The 16,515-nt window shown below is 43.6% G+C and overlaps 2 protein-coding genes across 2 annotated transcripts in view; both read right to left on the reverse strand.

Annotated features, from left to right (window-relative positions):
- Positions 1-2,597: 2,597 nt before the first annotated feature.
- LOC146640791 (uncharacterized) lies at positions 2,598-5,210 on the reverse strand. Its single transcript, XM_085399859.1, has 6 exons — positions 5,079-5,210; positions 4,886-4,957; positions 4,668-4,786; positions 4,524-4,584; positions 4,339-4,433; positions 2,598-3,903 (listed from the first exon to the last, which is right to left on the reverse strand). The coding sequence occupies exons 1-6, from the start codon at positions 5,112-5,114 to the stop codon at positions 2,823-2,825; spliced, it is 1,464 nt and encodes a 487-aa protein (XP_085255985.1). The 5' UTR covers positions 5,115-5,210; the 3' UTR covers positions 2,598-2,822.
- Positions 5,211-14,234: 9,024 nt separating this feature from the next.
- Positions 14,235-16,515, reverse strand: part of LOC146640792 (NACHT, LRR and PYD domains-containing protein 12-like) — a 257,689-nt gene continuing 255,408 nt past the window's right edge. Inside the window, exon 19 of the mRNA XM_085399809.1 lies at positions 14,235-14,347. Within this exon, the coding sequence (XP_085255935.1) occupies positions 14,338-14,347 (10 nt within the window). The 3' untranslated portion in view covers positions 14,235-14,337. The remainder of the gene's footprint in view (positions 14,348-16,515) is intronic.

A 16,515-nucleotide genomic window follows, 5' to 3' on the forward strand; every position in this document is an offset into this window, starting at 1 on the left:
GAAGAGATCAAATTATTGGTGAGGACAATTCAATAATCGCTGGATATTGGTGGGGACATGTCCCCTCCGTCCATGCCAAATCGACGCCCTTGCCCGAATCGATTCAATCCATGATTCGATTCGATTTGGGGAAATTTTGCCTCAGACAGTCAGCAATATTATAATTTAGATCATACCCCCCCCCCCCCACACACACACACAGCCTTATGGGTACAGTAGTCTCCTGCTACACCTCCTTTTAGCTAAAGACATACTTCATAATGACTCACTCAGCTCACAAGAACAGGAATGCAGAGCATTATCAAACGTTAAAATGATACACATCTCTCACTTGTTCACTTACATTTAAACGAAACACATAATTGTAAACATCTCTAACAGCCTAAGCCAGCTTTGAATAGGGCCTGAATGGATAACTTCAGAGAATTACACATCCAATCTTACACGAGGTCTCACCGCTCGACCAGATCTGGTAACAGTCCCTGTTGGTGTGAGGTGGCTCCTATTTCTCCTTAGAAAACCTGTCTGTCTCTACCACATAAGATCTGGGAGCACTGGCAGGTCCAACTACTGCTCCAGTGGTTCCTTCAGTAGTAATCTACACCTTCTGTCCTGACTCTATGTCTGCGGTTGTAGTGTTTTGCCTGCTCACGCCTCCCCTCCTCATCCTTCTCGCGAAAAGCCTGTAGGTCGGGCCACTTTGGCACCAGCTTCGCAGCAGCTTGTGGCAGAGAGGTACGCAGGTGTCTCCCCATGAGCAACTGTGCCGGTGAGAGCCCATGTTCCAGTGGGGTGGCCCTGCACGCTAGCAGTGCTCTGCTGTAGTCACAGTCCTCTCAAGTCTTTAATGGTACGATCAGCGCGTTCTGCCTCCCCGTTGGCTTGGGGGTACCTGGGGCTGCTCGTTTCATGTGTGAACTGGTACTCTTTAGCAAAGTGCTTGAACTGTTCTGATGAAACTTGCGGCCTGTTGTCCGATACCACAGTCTCGGCAACTGCATGTCTTGCAAAGGCCTCTTTTATAGCATTAATAGTGACCTCTGCTGTTGTGTCTCTCAGTTCAGCAAGTACCACGACCAGATTTGGTGTGTGGTAGTAACAGGCAAATGAACTTTTTTTTTTTAATGATTTGAATATATATGAATGCTTGTGCATAAATACACAAACAATACACATATGCTTTCATGCTTTCAATTGTGTCATTTACGTGATCTAGGTCAGCGGTCTCCAACCTTTTTTGCACCACCGACCGGTTTATGCCCGACAATATTTTCACGGACCGGCCTTTAAGGTGTCACGGATAAATACAACAAAATAAAACTAGTACCGAAAAAGAAGATTTATTCATAACACACGTGAAAAGACCCAGGAAAACCGAGTTAATGATAAAAACGATAACAAAATAACGCTGAAAAGCGATAAAAACCCTGAAAACCAGACATTTCACACCTGAGCCTCAACTCTCGCGGCCCGGTACCAAACGACTCACGGACCGGTACCAGTCCGAGGCCCGGGGGTTGGGGACCGCTGTTCTAGGTAGCTCTGTTTTGGAAGTTCAGTTCAAGCTAGAAATGTGCTTTGGAGTTTGTACGTGTTTTGTCTCTAGGGGCCACCACATATATTTCTATTTACATTCAGGTGACAGCAATCCATGGATGGTTTCGACATGCAAGAGGATATTTTCCCCGGTGCCCAGCGGGAGAAGACACTGCTTGCGATGTCGATGAGGTCCTGTGGCCAGACCCCAACAGACGGCGGGATCCATGAGCCCACGTATGCACAATTGTCATGATTTTTTGTGTGTACAGTATAGTGTTTTTTCTATTACTGTATTATATTTGTGTTTTGCTTTATCTGAATTCATGGTGCTGCAGTGGACAATATTGAGTAGGCCTATTTGCTTTTTTTGGTTGTTTGTGTCTCCTGAAAATGTGCCTTCAGAATAAACAATGACAATGAAAGACTGCAGTGTTTTATATGAAGTAGACTAGTGTGTCCCCCTGATCTGATCTGCATGTGATGCAAGTATGTGTCATTTTGTCAACAGAGTTACATCTTGACAGAGGAATGTTAGGTTTTGACAGCAGAGTTTCAGTTTGGCACAGATGTGAATGGTATATTTTGATGTGTCATGTTTACTTGTGTTTAGAGTTTTGGCACAATGAGCGACGTTTTGCAAAATGTGTTCAAGCAACGGGCAAAAACTGTAACATGTTTTTCACCAAAGATTTCAGCAATTATAAAAATTCAACTCAAGCTATTCAGCTATTAGCATTCACACTGCATTTTCTACAGGAAGTACATTTTATATACCAGTTTCAGTTCAAAGTGCATTAAAAATAATAAATAATTATTAAAAATAATACCATCAATATGTTACTGCACTACACTTACTGGACTTGTGGAAGTATTTTGAGAACCATAAGAGATTCTTACAAATGTTTGAAAGAAAAAAAATCTTTAACATAGCTGGAGACTCGTGTAGAAATATGAATGAGTTTATAAAGTTTCTGTCATGGTGTGCTGTGACAGGCAGGTAGTAGGACCCAAACACAGGACTCTTACGTGGAATGAAACTTGAATCGGCAGCTTTTATTGCTGGAAACTCAGGTGGACTCAAGAAACTACAAACTAAGAAACAAGAACTAGGAAAACAAATCAGGAACTATGAACAAGAATCAAGTAAAGAACACGGAGGAGAAAAAAACACCCAGCCCACTGAAAACTAAAGAAACCCCCAAAAACATGAAGAACAATCATTAAGGAACATATTTACATATTTAGAGTTACTGCAACACCAACACTGGGTCACAGCTTCAGTGTCAGTCGGTGACTTTTGGTCTGCAACAGCAGCAGAACAGACTTCTCAGTCTTTTGAAGAAGCCCTTTTTCTTCTTCTTGCTCTGACGGTCTTTGGACTTCATGCTGGCTTCAGGTTCTGGAAAAGTTTCCTCAAAGGGAACATCAGGAACCGGCCCAATTTCAGAACAAGATCCGTTGATCATATGATCTTCACCTTCAACACAGGATTTGGACTCGCCATAGGGTTCCTCACAGGGAGCGTCGGGCTCTGCAACACTTTCTGACAGAGCTCCTTCGATCGTAAGGTCTCGAGTACTCAGACTGGATGCCCTTTCAGAAAGAAGTTCCTCACAGGGAACGTCGGGCTCTGCAACACTTTCTGACAGAGCTCCTTCGATCGTAAGGTCTCGAGTACTCAGACTGGATGCCCTCTCAGAAAGAAGTTCCTCACAGGGAACGTCGGGCTCTGCAACACTTTCTGACAGAGCTCCTTCGATCGTAAGGTCTCGAGTACTCAGACTGGATGCCCTTTCAGAAAGAAGTTCCTCACAGGGAACGTCGGGCTCTGCAACACTTTCTGACAGAGCTTCTTCGGCTGGTGGAACATTTGCCACTGAAAGGCCGTCAGAGGAGCGCTCACCATTTGTGCTCTTCACATCAGGACTTGAAGGGGGCTCAAAGATTTCACATATCCGGATCCTTGCTACATCAGCAATGGTCTTCAGCAACAGGGGTGCAAAGTTTGCAACTTGGATAGACAGAATTTCTTCAGGAAATTTCTGTCTAATCTCCGTCAGGATGCTGTCGACCAGATCGTCTCGGATAGAGCGGGTGAAGACGGCCTGTGTTTCCATCGCCGTGAGGCTCTTGGAGACACGATCTAAAGTGGCCTTGGTGACACTGGTGGAGAGGATACTTAGACTCTGGGAGGCCATGTTTAGGAGGGGACGAGGAGGAAGCTCCCAGAAGCCCTGGAGAACGCGGGGAACTACCTCGACCACTACCTCCTGCGCGGTGAGCAGTTTGCTGTTAGGCTGTTCCTGCTGCTTCTTTTTCAGGATTTCAACGTAATCCTTCACCGCGCTGAGGAGTTTAGGTGCTCTGTAGAAAAACATGATAAGAGTTATCTGTTAAACATATTCAAAGCATCATTTAAATATTGAAACACTGTAGCTGGACTGTTAACCCTGTAACCACCTTTGTAGCATACATGAGTTTCTGAGACCTCGATCTCATCAACATGATCAATACTTGCTATAATTTCTAAATGTTGTGGACAAAACTCTTTTTTAGTCTAAAGTTAACATTGTCGTTAACACAAAGTTGCCAAAAACACCCAGTGTATCAAATGTGATACAAAAAATAAATACACAATAAAAGTAAATCATACACAACATGACATAGCAAAGAACTCATGTGTGGCTTTTGTTTAAAGGGTTGATAAACATCTCAGTTCCAAAGAATCTGAATTTTCTGGCTGTTTTTTGATGGGTTGGGTCTTACAGGGTTAATAACTGTATGTTACATGAGACTCACTGAAATTTAGGAGGTACGGCCTCTGGGAACTGAAGAAGCAACCTGGCTTCAAATTCAACGTCCCTCATTTTATTGCTGACGTTCACCGCCCACACCTGAAACAGAAAACACATTTACAGTGCGCTTATGTGTAAAGGTTATGTGCACGTAATGAAAAAAAAGTCTTGTGGGTTTTCTCGTCTTACCAGCCTTAGAAGAGGTTTGGCTTCCTCTTCGTCAAAATCCTCTAACTCAAACTCCCACAGCCTTCAAAAGAAAGCAAAGCAGAGGTTTTCTCTCAGCACTTACACGTCATCACAAACAGACTTTCAGGTGTGACAGTAACTCACTGCTCTCTGAGCGTCTCCCTGCTCTTCTCCACCAAAAGATCTCTCAGATCTTCAGCAGTGAGGTTCGGTGGAATTAGATCTTCCTGCTGAAGTCTGAGAAACTCCGTCATTATCGCAACCTAAAAGTAAAGGAGACATTTAATCACCACCACTCTCAGGTCCTCAGAAATGACCTGATATTTTCTGTCAGCTTTGGTTTGCATGAATCTGGGTCTAACCTGAGCCTTGTAGCCCGGAAGATACCAGCAGATCTTTACAGCTGTTTCATAAATCGGTGTGTTGAACAACACCTGTCAAAGAAATAGCAATTTAGTCATTGTTACTTAAAATGATTTTCAGTTTGTCAACTTTTAAAACGACATCAAATTCTTCAAATTACTGAAATGCAGTAAAAGCAAAAGCGTCACATACCCTGATAGGCTTATAGATTCCTTGACTCTTTTCCATTTAAACGTGTTCAAATCAAAGTCAGGAAGAAAAACGTCAACTGCTCTCCAACGATGGCGTACGGGGGATCTGGACCTGAAAATGCTCTCAGCTCGGTGGTCTCGCACAGATGAGCTCTTTTGACAGTCTGATGTTTATTTATGAATGCAGAATTTCTTGAGCAGTCACCATGGAAACTTGATGCAGCTTCATGTTGTTAAATTAAAAGTAAACACTGTGTATTTTGCACTACACTCCACTAAACTTATCATATAAGTAAATAAAGTGTGGGTTAGGTCCTTCCTGTGGAAAGAGCCACACAAACCGATGGATCAGAAAAGACAAAGTCAGCTACAGCATGCCTTTTCATATTATGTGCCTGCTTATCTCCATTTCTTTACAGTAGATGGGAACTTTTGCAGTAAAGCAATGGCTTACAAACAGTGGACCGTGGACTAATGCAGACATCTGAAGCCTGACAGCAGCTGGTATATACACAGCTTTGGACAAACTGGCCCTTTAAACAGCCCAGAGGAAGAAGAGACCTCTGCGTTATCAGTGCAGCCTAAAGCACAATGATAATAATACTATTAATATGATTTTTAGAGCAATAATGCCCCAAATACTGAAGTCATTAATTACACATTCATCATGCTTCACAGGAGGTCAGGAGTGACCGATGAACGTGATGCTACATTAGTGTCTGTCCTATGAGTTCAGCAGGAGGAGGTGAACCCACAGCTGGGACCAGTTCTCTAGTGGGTCCAGTATCATACTTGTGTTCATCCTGGTCTGAACCTGGTCAGAAGAACTGACTTCACTTTTGAAAATTCAATACTTATAAAAGGTAACCCCAAACAGTCTACAACGGCTGTTTTCTGTCCACCGAAGCAAATTTGATTGACGAGGTTTTTGTACCTTCACTTCTCCAAAAAGCAAATAAAGAGATTAAACAAAGATTTACTGAACGACCGTCAGAATTCCCAGAGCTAACGTAGATCGCTTTATGCTCTTGAGTCAGGAGGGATAAGAAAAGTGACTGCAAACATTGTGGAACGATTCATAGCGTTTGATTGCTTGTGTGAATGTATTAAACAGGAAAACAAGAGCTGCAGAAACCCAGTAATGCTGAAGACGCATGCGTGTGCGTTTATTACAGGTTTTTCTGAATGCTTAAACCCTAACTGTGATTCTTACAGCACAATTCCTAAAACTATTGACACTTATAGCAAAACCACTCACTGAGTGTGCAAAACTAAAAGCACAAACACTGCTTTGCACTCAGTTTGCCATTTTGTAACACACACTTTGCAAACCTGTAGCTACAATCCACTGCACAGCACTCTTTTTGCAGAACTGTAAACACAACTCACTGCTTTGCACTCAATTTCCAAATGATCAACGCACTCCTAGCAAAACTATACACATTTATGGCCATTATTTACACTATTTTGTCAACTGTCTGGCACACTGCCACATGTGAAAGCTTTTTTAGATAATTAGTTCACTTTGCAATCAGCCTAAGCACTATGATACAGGTAAGCTCTGTGTGTGGAGTACAATGGAGGGAGCAGGAAGAGTGAGAGGAGGCCGAGGAAGAGGACGTGGAGGTGAAGAAGTAGGATGAAGAGGACGACAAGGACAAGGAGGAGCAAGAGGAGGACGAGGAGGGGGGAGAGGACGGGTAAGAAGAGTAAGAAATAGAATTGCTGATGACATCAGAGCTACAATAGTGGACCATGTCATCAACCGTGGAGTGACCCTGAGGGAAGCTGGCCAACGTTTTTTTTGGTTTTTCTCAAACTTAAGTAACTGAAACCTTTCATTGAACTACAGCAGAAACAGATTGGAAATGCCAAGTTATTCTAACACTAGTGGACTTGTTAAACAAAACATTTGTTTCACTTCTTTCTCAACATGCAGCACCATTAAGAACAGTGGACCAGCATAGTTGGTCTGCATGAGCACACTTACTGCAACAGTTGTACATGCTGAAACTGGTTGCTGGCAGCTGATGTGAAGAAATGTCTGGACACATCAAAAGTTTTCTTTTTCATTTTTTTCCTCCCTTGGATAACATACACATGGCAAATAAAAACATGTAACTAGGGTGATGTGAAGTGTGTATCATCAGATTTAACTCAAATATAATGAGGCTGTCCATCTGTGAAGTAATTGTTCCTTCAAAAACCACTGTGACAACAGATTTTATTTCATTCATTTGATGGTTTTCTATTCTGTATACTGGAACTTTTTAATAGCCCCCCTGTCCACACATCCTTGACATGAGACTTTCTGCAGAGTTGCACATGATGAATGCACACAAAACTTAAAGTGTTGCTGTCATATTTTTTTGGATGTGGTTTGTTGTCATAATCAAGAACGTGTCTTATTTTTTATTTGTGTTGTTGCTGATCGGCCATTGGACTGCTGAGCCTGCAGTGAACAGCCAGTCACTGACTCTTGATGCTAGAGCAAGGACAACTGAGCTCTCTCTCTCTCTCTCTCTCTCTCTCTCTCTCTCTCTCTCTCTCTCTCTCTCTCTCTCTCTCTCTCTCTCTCTCTCTCTCTCTCTCTCTTAAATAAATAATACGTTCGAGCTGTTTATGTTTTTGACTTGTTATGGACTATGACTGGCAATGGGAGGGCTGGCGGACTCATATTATGGAGGTGGAGGGTAGACACATTTTGTGTGCAAGAGACCACATACTACAGTGGTGATTGACACAGACTTCAATGGACATTTAGGTGAAGGGAACAGAGGTTATGAGGTGTTGGGTAGGTGTGGTGTTTAGGAGAGAAATCTAGAAAGACAGATGTGGGGCAGATTTTCCAAGTGGAAATGGCCGTGGTGCACACATACTTCAAGAACAGGGAGGAACTTGTAGAAATATATGAAAGTGGAGGAAGCTGCACACAGGGCAACTAAATATTATGCAGAAGGTGAAATCAAAAAGACAGGAGACAAGGAGGTGTCAGGGAGAATGCAGCTATGCAGCATCAAATGGTAGTTTGAAGGATGAGTTTGGACATCAAGAAGAGGAAGTGAGTGAAGGCAGAGACATGCAGGAGTATAAACAGGCTCTGGGTAGTAGGGAAGACTTACCAGATGGCTGGGATAGTACAGCTTTATTGAGATAAACTGCCAAGAAGGGGTTTGACGTCTTCTCTGCACAGAAGAAAGGGAAAAAAGAAAAGTGATTTTGAAAGTATTTGAAGGAAGAGATTTACAAAGAAAAAGAAGTGTAGTTAGCGAAATGAAGAAAATAGACCAAGAAACTGGGAGGCTAGGCATGTAGCAGAAAGAGGTGACAAAGGAAAAGGCTCAGTGCCACGTATGTGAAGCTGGACCCCAAGGAAATGAGGGAATGAGACTTGCTAGGCAGAGAGTGAGTTTGAATGGATGTTCAAACCCAAAAAAAAAGATATATTCACATAACATAGATTGAAAGAAGCTGCAGGTGGCACAGCAGCTTTAATGTCTTCCAGACAGGAAGTTTTGGAAAGAAATATCATCATTTCCCAGATTTTACTATCTTAGTGTTCTGTAACAAAATCACTGTTGTGCGCATGGTGTTAGAGATGATGATGATTACAAACAAACTTAATGTGCTAGTCGTGCTTTTCTTGAGGGATTTGTCCTTCCACCAGTTTTCATGTCATTGGAATCATTTGTATTCACTGATTCTGGCACTTATTTCATCAAACCAAACTCCAAGTAAATACTTTCAGGTTTTTGGTTTTGTCAAACGAACTAATGTAAAGAATGCCTGGCTGTGCACTACACCACGCAGTGGGAATTTGTCTTCTCCAGTTAAATTCAGGATTAACTTGCTTTATAACACAGACCTCAAAAGTAACCGTTATAACCCCAAACACAAGAAAATGTGATCTACAGCACAGTGAGAACTGGCAACGCTTATCTGGAGGGGTCAGAGTGAATGAACTGGACACCTGTAGAAGCAGGATTTGATTTCCACTGATTTCCTTTCCGATCCGATACCAAGTAAAATTCAGGCTGGTATCGACGATACTGATCTGATACGATACTCTGTACAAAAACTTATTTTTTTTACTCTATCTTTTATTTTATCTCAAATTATAGCGTCGTAATGATCACAGGACATCAGATTACTTGTTCTTATCACTTAATGATGCAGAATTATCATATAGAAATGAAAAACCTGAAGTTGTGGCTATTTGTTGCCTGCCTGCAGCATTAAAGGACTCCGTGAGAGACGTCTGTCTCGCCCTGGCAGCACCTCTCCCTCTCCTCCTCTTCAGTTCGCCTCAACATACGCTCGTCATATTCTGTGATATGATTCACTCTGAGGTGTTTGACCAGGTCAGCGGTGTTACCACAACACCTCACATTCTTGCCACATGTATGGCAAACCACGTCTCAGCTGTTCGTGGAGGTAAAATACGTCTGCACATGACTCTGTTTACGCTCAGCCATTGTTGTGAGTGTGCACGCCAAGGGGCCGGACACAATGACGGGTATCGGAGGAATCGATATTTCAGTATTGATCCGCACATCACTAGTTGAGATACGTTTTAAACTGGTCCAAAAAACAAATGCATATTTTCCCGAACCACTGTTCCTTGACTAAGGTGGATAACGTGATGAGGTCAAGGAAGGGTGTGACGGAGATTTGATTGAAAAACTTGCAATTGTCGTCCGTTAAAGTTTCACGTTGGCTTTTTCATCTTGAAAGCCCTCTCTGCTCGTGTCCAACCCGTGTGAACAATCACAGATGTGAGAAATGTAAACAAACCGTCCGCAGAACGCTGATCAGGTTATTTTAAGCGCAAGAAAACAAAAACGTTGCGCTCACCGTCGGCGTCACGGACGAGGCCTGGGGGTCCGGGCCCGTCCACAAAGGTCATTGTAACACAAATCATACGATTGCTAATGAAAATGCTATAAAGCTACATCGCAGATAAGTCTCTGGAGTAACAATCAAGGCCATGTTAGTTATTTGATGAATAGTATCTGTGCCACTCATGGCGCATGACTGAGGAGGACGTTGACCTCTGCAAGTCAGGAAAGTCTGCTGCTCATTGTATAAATAAGAGATTTTTCTCAAAAACCAGCCATCATCTCGGGAGGCTGACTCCAAAGTACCATCTCACTTCAAACTTGCAAAACAAGTCGAGTCGATGCGAGCGCACTGCTTGTTTCTAGTTAGTCTTTAAGGATGACAGCATTAGTCTGCTCCTTTGTATGAAATAAAGTGAGTCGAGTCCATGTGGTCTGGCACCCACCCACATTTCTCTGCTAGTGATCCATGAGGACTCCACCTTGTTGCCAGTTCTCTTGTGTGGAAGCTTCAGGAAATGACAGCTTCACTCTGACGTGTGTGAGCTGTGTGAGGTCTGTGGTTAGAAGTTTACAGTGTTTGCTCTTTGTGTCGTCTGTAATATGCTCTATGGCTTTAAAAAAATGGCCACATGTTTCTGTAGCTGAATTTGTCCATCTCTGACCTTCTGAGGCTGTATTTTCAAATAGGGCCGTTCTGACTTTTCTTCACCTTGTACTTCATTCTGCAAATGTTTCATACTCTATTAGAGTTATTACATTATTCTGTTATGCTATAAAATCAACCCCCATATAAGATCGTACTTAAGAAATACATTTAAAAACCTTCCTGTGCAAATAACCCAAGTTATCTAGAAGAAATAAAAACTGCACCGCAAACCAAACTCAGGTGTTCGACCTGTTGAGCTCGGGAAACTAACTGGTGTTTCATTTTAGTGAGTGCTTTGTTAGATTCCTTCATTTGAACCAAATGAAGTTGATTAAAGTTGATGCACTGATGTGTTTGAAGTGTTTTGTTAGTTGCGATGGATCTCCTGCTGTCTTTTTTCCTCATTATTAAAAGAGGATTTCTTTGAATTTCAAACATCCATTTCCTGTTTATCTGGTCCCGGGTCACAGGTGCAGCAGTCTAAGCAGAGAATCCCAGACCTCCCTAAACAACCACTTCCTCCAGCATATCCAGGACAATACTGAGGCATTCCCAGGCCTGCTGAGAGATATAACCTCTCTAGTGTGTCCTGGGTCTGCCCTGGAGACTCCTCCTCATGGGACAGGCCCCAAACACCTCACCCAGGATATTTTTAATGAAAACATCACAAATAAGTCGTCAGGTCTGATGGTCACATTTGTGAGATTCAACCACCATAAAGCAGAGATCACACAGGACACACTGTGTAACCCTCAGCTCAGGTGTGTTCAGGACATTTGCTTGGAAGAAGCCGTCTGTGGATAAATCCTGCTCTCCACCTCAGCTGTCAGGTTTATCCAGAGAACGGCCGTCCTGACTTCCAGCAGCCCCACAGTCCTCGTTTCTAATAAACTGGCATCACTGAAATGAACTGTCTGCCTCGCTGTTCAATAATCTGCTCTTTGCCAATTTCCCAGCAGAAGCTTCCACTCATATCAGCATTTTTCTGTGATTCTCACATGAACTAAACATAAAAAGCTGAAGCCAACCTCAGAGTTCCCCGTAGTGAGGAAGAGTTTCCTCTGAGCCACAGCTGAGTTTGATGTGTCCACAAAGGAAGACTGACGGGAGGACAGACTCTGGGAGAAAGGCAGATATTAAAAGATATGAATACAAAGTACGCTGCAACAAACAGGACAGCAGATTATGAAGAGCGGTTAGACCTTCATGTGTCAGTCATTGAAATGTGATCAAAGTTACCTGTTTGACATCCTGATAGAAGAAAATCAGCTTCTTGGATCCGTTTGCAGCAAAGAATTCATGGATCAGACTGAACTGGAAGAATCAAACATTAATGACTCAAAGGTTCAACTCTGAGGAAGGATCACGTCTCTGAACTTACTCTGTCATCAGAGACGATGGCGTCTTCCACCGCCGCCTCCTCCAGGCTGCCGGCGTCGGCCAACCTGCTCATCAGGTATTTATGTCGGGCATCCAGAGCTGACCGCCGTTCCTCCTTCACGGCTCTCGCCTGTTTGGCTACTTCTCTCCTCGCCTCATTGGACAGCAGCATCGTCCTTTTACCAGACACCTGCATAAAATCCTCAGCAGGCTGGGTAAGCTTGCGTGAGCTCTCTGTGGAGGCTGTTGCAGCTGAGATGGCTCACCCGAGCGGTGCAAACTTAGTTACCTTCAAGGCTCCAGAGTCAGCTGAGGTCAGCAGCTCAGCCTCTGGGGAGGTTACAATCCCTGGAACAGCCAGGTCTCTACAACCAGAAACAGTCTTTGCATGTGCAGCTTCAGAACAAGACTTGAAGTTCCAGTTAGTGTCCGATGTCCCAGAAACACTCAGGTGCTCACTGAGCAATCTCTTGAGGCCAACACTCAGAAAATCAAACAGTCTTTGAGCCTTTGTGGGAACATTTATCGTCTGTGCTGGAAAGGTGGAAACATCTGGGAGATGCAGCCTTAACACACTGGGCTTCACAAGTCCTTGGAGGCAGCTCACTAAACTCAGGGATGCAGACAAAATCAGCACTTGCAGGAACACAATGTGCCCTCTCACAATGAGCTTGGAAGCATAAACTGAGTTTTCCTCACTGACTGTTTTAGACAGGATTGTGGGAGCAACACAAAAAGCAGCTTCAGCTGGAAACACACAGTTTAGTGTCTTTGCTGCTCGCTTTAAGTCACAATAAACAGGAAACTCATTGTGTCTCATGTCAGAATCAAATCACTCATATACAGGACAGGAAGAGGCGGAGCTTATTTCCTGCAGGGAGCGGTTAGCAGTCTGTGTCTTTCTCATTTCTGACTCCTAAAGAGCTGAAAAACACAGGCTGTTATTGGCTGGCTGACACTGGGATTAATGTCCTTGAAGCCAGCAGTCTTTAATGTCCAGGTTCAGAACGGGCAGGTGAAAAACAGTCCTTTATGTCCTCTGATGTTCAATAAACTGTCCTGATTACTGAGGGAGCAGAGAAAGTGTCTCCATCACTCACCACAGCTGGATGCTCTGAAATCCTGGAATCCAGCTGTGGAGAGGAGCGCCGGCGGCGTGGACGCAGTTTAGTAATCAGGGAACGGGAGACAGGAGGGAAACACAGCTGGGACCAATTACACACACGAGACAGGAAACAGTAACACAGGACTGTCAAAGTAAAACAGGAAATATAACACAGAGTCCAAAGTAAGGAGACGTGGGACACAGTGAAGACACAGAAACAGAAACCAGAACTATAATCACAAAACAAACTCAGAAACATAAAGAGTGAATCAGCTGATTCAGTGTTTGTGACAAAAACATGGATCCTGGTTAATAACTTTTATTTGTTTGTTTCTGTATTATTTTGTGTATCGTTCTTATGAGCTGTTGTTTTGTCAGTGAAATATTATTTCATTGTTTTAAGCTTTTTGTTGACTTTGAAGTGCTTAAGTTGATATTTTTGAACATTTAATTTGTTCGATTATTGTCGAGTCGATAAAACTGTCAAACGCACAGCTGCTTCCAGCATGGCCGGAGGAGAGGTGGCCGAGCAGACGCACAACACACACAGCTCACAGGTTTGCATTTCTAGATATTGCAGATGTTGCAGAAATTGAGAGTAAAGAACTCAGAGATCCAGCGCTGTCTCCTGCCCCTTATTTATACACCACAACACAACAACAGGCGTAACTCACACAAACGGGTAACATGAGGCTCAGATGCTTTGGACGTGTTCACATATACTGGACACAGAATGATGAAGATGGAGCTGCAGGAAGGAGGAAAAGAGGAAAAACACAGAAAAGATTCACAGATGTGGTGAAAAAGGACACGACAGCTTCTGTTTGTTAGTTTGGTTTTTCTTTATTTGGTAAAGAGTCAGAAATAAAGAGAAGATCACATGTTTGAATATTATATTAACGTTCTGTAATTACAACAAGTTGTAAAATCTTTCCAGAGTGAGACAGAGACTGTGCAGAGACTGTAGAAGGACAGAGCAGCAGCAGAGCAGTCCAGATACACTGATGATCCTCTGTCAGATCCAGAGGGACACACAGGGCTGATGCTGGACTCTACATTGTGTCTGACAGTGGAGCTGTTCTCAGAGCAGTTCACTCTGCAGCACTGACAGTCATCTGCACTTCATTCCTCTGTCAGTCACTGCTGGATGAAGCTCTCCTCTCCACCTCCCAGTAACATGGCCCAGTCAGAGCGTCTCTACACACAAGCTGCTGCTGCTTCAACCTCTCTGGATCATCAGGACACAGCTGCTCCTCTCTCAGCACACACACCGTCCTGTTTACCATCATCACCTCCACCTGCAGAGAGAAGGAGGAAGAGCAGAGGAGATAAACGAGTGTTTCCAGAGACTCTTCATCAGCTGTCAGTCAGTGATGCAGCACATCCAGTATAAAGAGCAGCAGGGACGTCAGTGCTGGGACTGTACTAGGACTCATTGTTGCTTCACTTTTTCTAATCTTTGGATTTTTATTGAAGTTGCTGAAAATGTTTTTCCCTCCTAGTTTGAGTTTGGACTTTCATTCATTAGAAGAACCTTGGTGTGTCCACTCTGAGCTCTGTAGGAACCCCAACAACAAGCCCAACAATCCAGATGGACGGTTCCAGCTGTTAACTGGAGGAATTCCATCCAAACATCTGCTCTCACTAAATTCTTCCTCACCTACAGACTGTGTTCTTCACTGCTTTAAACTTGGAAATCAATGCAGTCATTGGTCTGCGTGCTGCTTTGTTCAGAGAGCTGATTGGCTGTTGACAGCGTTTGATCAGAGCGTGTCAGCCGTTACTATGGTGACCATAAAGGTGAGAAACAGGAAGTGTTTGTGTCCAATCCTGAAGCCTGTCACCGTTCTCCTCTCACAGCTTCACTGAGAAGCTGCAGCTTTACAGGAAACACTGGATCTTTGTTTCATACTGACTGTGTTTAGTACAATACTGCTGACAGCACCACCCACTCACTCCATCACTCTACTTACACCAGAGTCTCCAGTCTGTAGTCTGGACTCTGCTGAAGATCAGACAGCTGCTTCACATCTGGATCCTTCAGGTTGTTTCCCCACAGGTCCAGCTCTCTCAGATGGGAGGGGTTGGACTTCAGTGCTGCTGCCAGATAATCACAGCTGATCTTTGACAAACCACAGTTCATCAATCTGTATAAAGAATGAAAGATGTAAGTTTATTAGACAAAGTGCTTGAAATCATTCAGTGTTTCATCATCTGTTCAGAGCTGAAGAAGGTTCAGAATGTAGAAGTTTAGAAAATGGAAACTCCAAACAGCTGAAGCCAACAGGAAGCAGCTTCAAACAGGAAACTGTGCAGAGTTTCAGACTATATGTCCTGATGCAGCCAGTTGGATTTTGGAGATTTGAATCTCTGTTCTGTGACTAAGTCCTTGAATCATTTCTTCCAGTTGGTCCAACAAGACAGACTAAGTATTGGACATGTGTTGTGGCTCCATCAGGGGAGCTTCTAAATGTGATGTGATGGCCCCTCTGGCTCTGTCAGGTCACAGCACTGAAGAGAGCTCAAACTGGGCACACAGCTGTTCCAGTCTGGACCAAAGACTCTATACTGGGACTGAGGGACTGCTTTGACTGCACCCACTGGGACTTTTTAAAGGCTCATGTTCTCACTTAGATCATCGATTTCTACTGACATTTCTTTCTGGGAAAAATGGGGATTACTTTGCAAACAGGAAGTATTTTCCCCAATAAGCAGCCCTGGATTAGTAAATCACTCCAACATGTTCTCAGGCAGAAGAAGCTGTCTTGTTATGAGGGAGAGAAGAAAAAGATTGAGGCACAGAAACCTGTTGAAAGAGAGATAAAGCAGCTAAAATCAGGTGTAAAAGTAAAGCAGAGGATGAGCTGAATAAAGGACACTCAAGGCTGGCTTGGAAAGGAATGAAGTCCATGGTGGGGATGCAGAACAAGGAGCAAAGATGAATGTGATGCTGAATCAGCAGAAGACTTGGACTCATTTGATTCCAGCTTTGATATCATTGATTTCAATGAAGAGCTTTGTGATTGTAGCAAAGGGCTGGTAGCTCTGAGAGTCCCACTGATGAGGTGTTTGTGTGGAAATCTCTTAGTGGGACCAAAGAGAGAAAAAGCCCTGGTCCTGATGCTGTGGGAGGGAAATGATTGAAGTGTGCTGTGAGGAACTGACTGGGAGATTTTCACACATTTTCCAGTCCTCCTTGGAACAACAGGAAGTTCCCAGCATATGGAAACAAAGGTTAAGTGTCCTATGGCACTCAGTGATGATGGTGCTGTGGCCCCACCACCTCCACCTCTTTGTAAAGGAACTAACTGTAATCTGAAGCTTCAAATGGAACTAAGACTTCCTCCACTAGGTGGCAGTGTCTGATGAGAAAGTGTTAGTGGAGCTGGCCTGGAGTCAGAAACAGGAAGATGCAGGATTTGGGCTGAAATGGGCAAAAGTGGTTAGCACTAGTGCCTTAGAGCAA

Source organism: Rhamphochromis longiceps, unplaced genomic scaffold, assembly GCF_057381845.1.
Source record: "Rhamphochromis longiceps isolate RC_006_pf unplaced genomic scaffold, R_longiceps_female_GT1.1 unmapped_scaffold_1, whole genome shotgun sequence".
Classification (NCBI taxonomy): domain Eukaryota; kingdom Metazoa; phylum Chordata; class Actinopteri; order Cichliformes; family Cichlidae; genus Rhamphochromis; species Rhamphochromis longiceps.

Bases quoted from the DNA above. Each gene is read 5' to 3' on its own strand.
- LOC146640791 (XM_085399859.1), bottom strand. From the start codon at position 5,114: ATGGAAAAGAGTCAAGGAATCTATAAGCCTATCAGG. The intron at 4,958-5,078 runs GTATGTGACGCT...TTTCTTTGACAG, and splicing joins GAATCTATAAGCCTATCAGG to GTGTTGTTCAACACACCGAT. The intron at 3,904-4,338 runs GTGAGTCTCATG...GTTTTTCTACAG, and splicing joins GCCGTACCTCCTAAATTTCA to AGCACCTAAACTCCTCAGCG.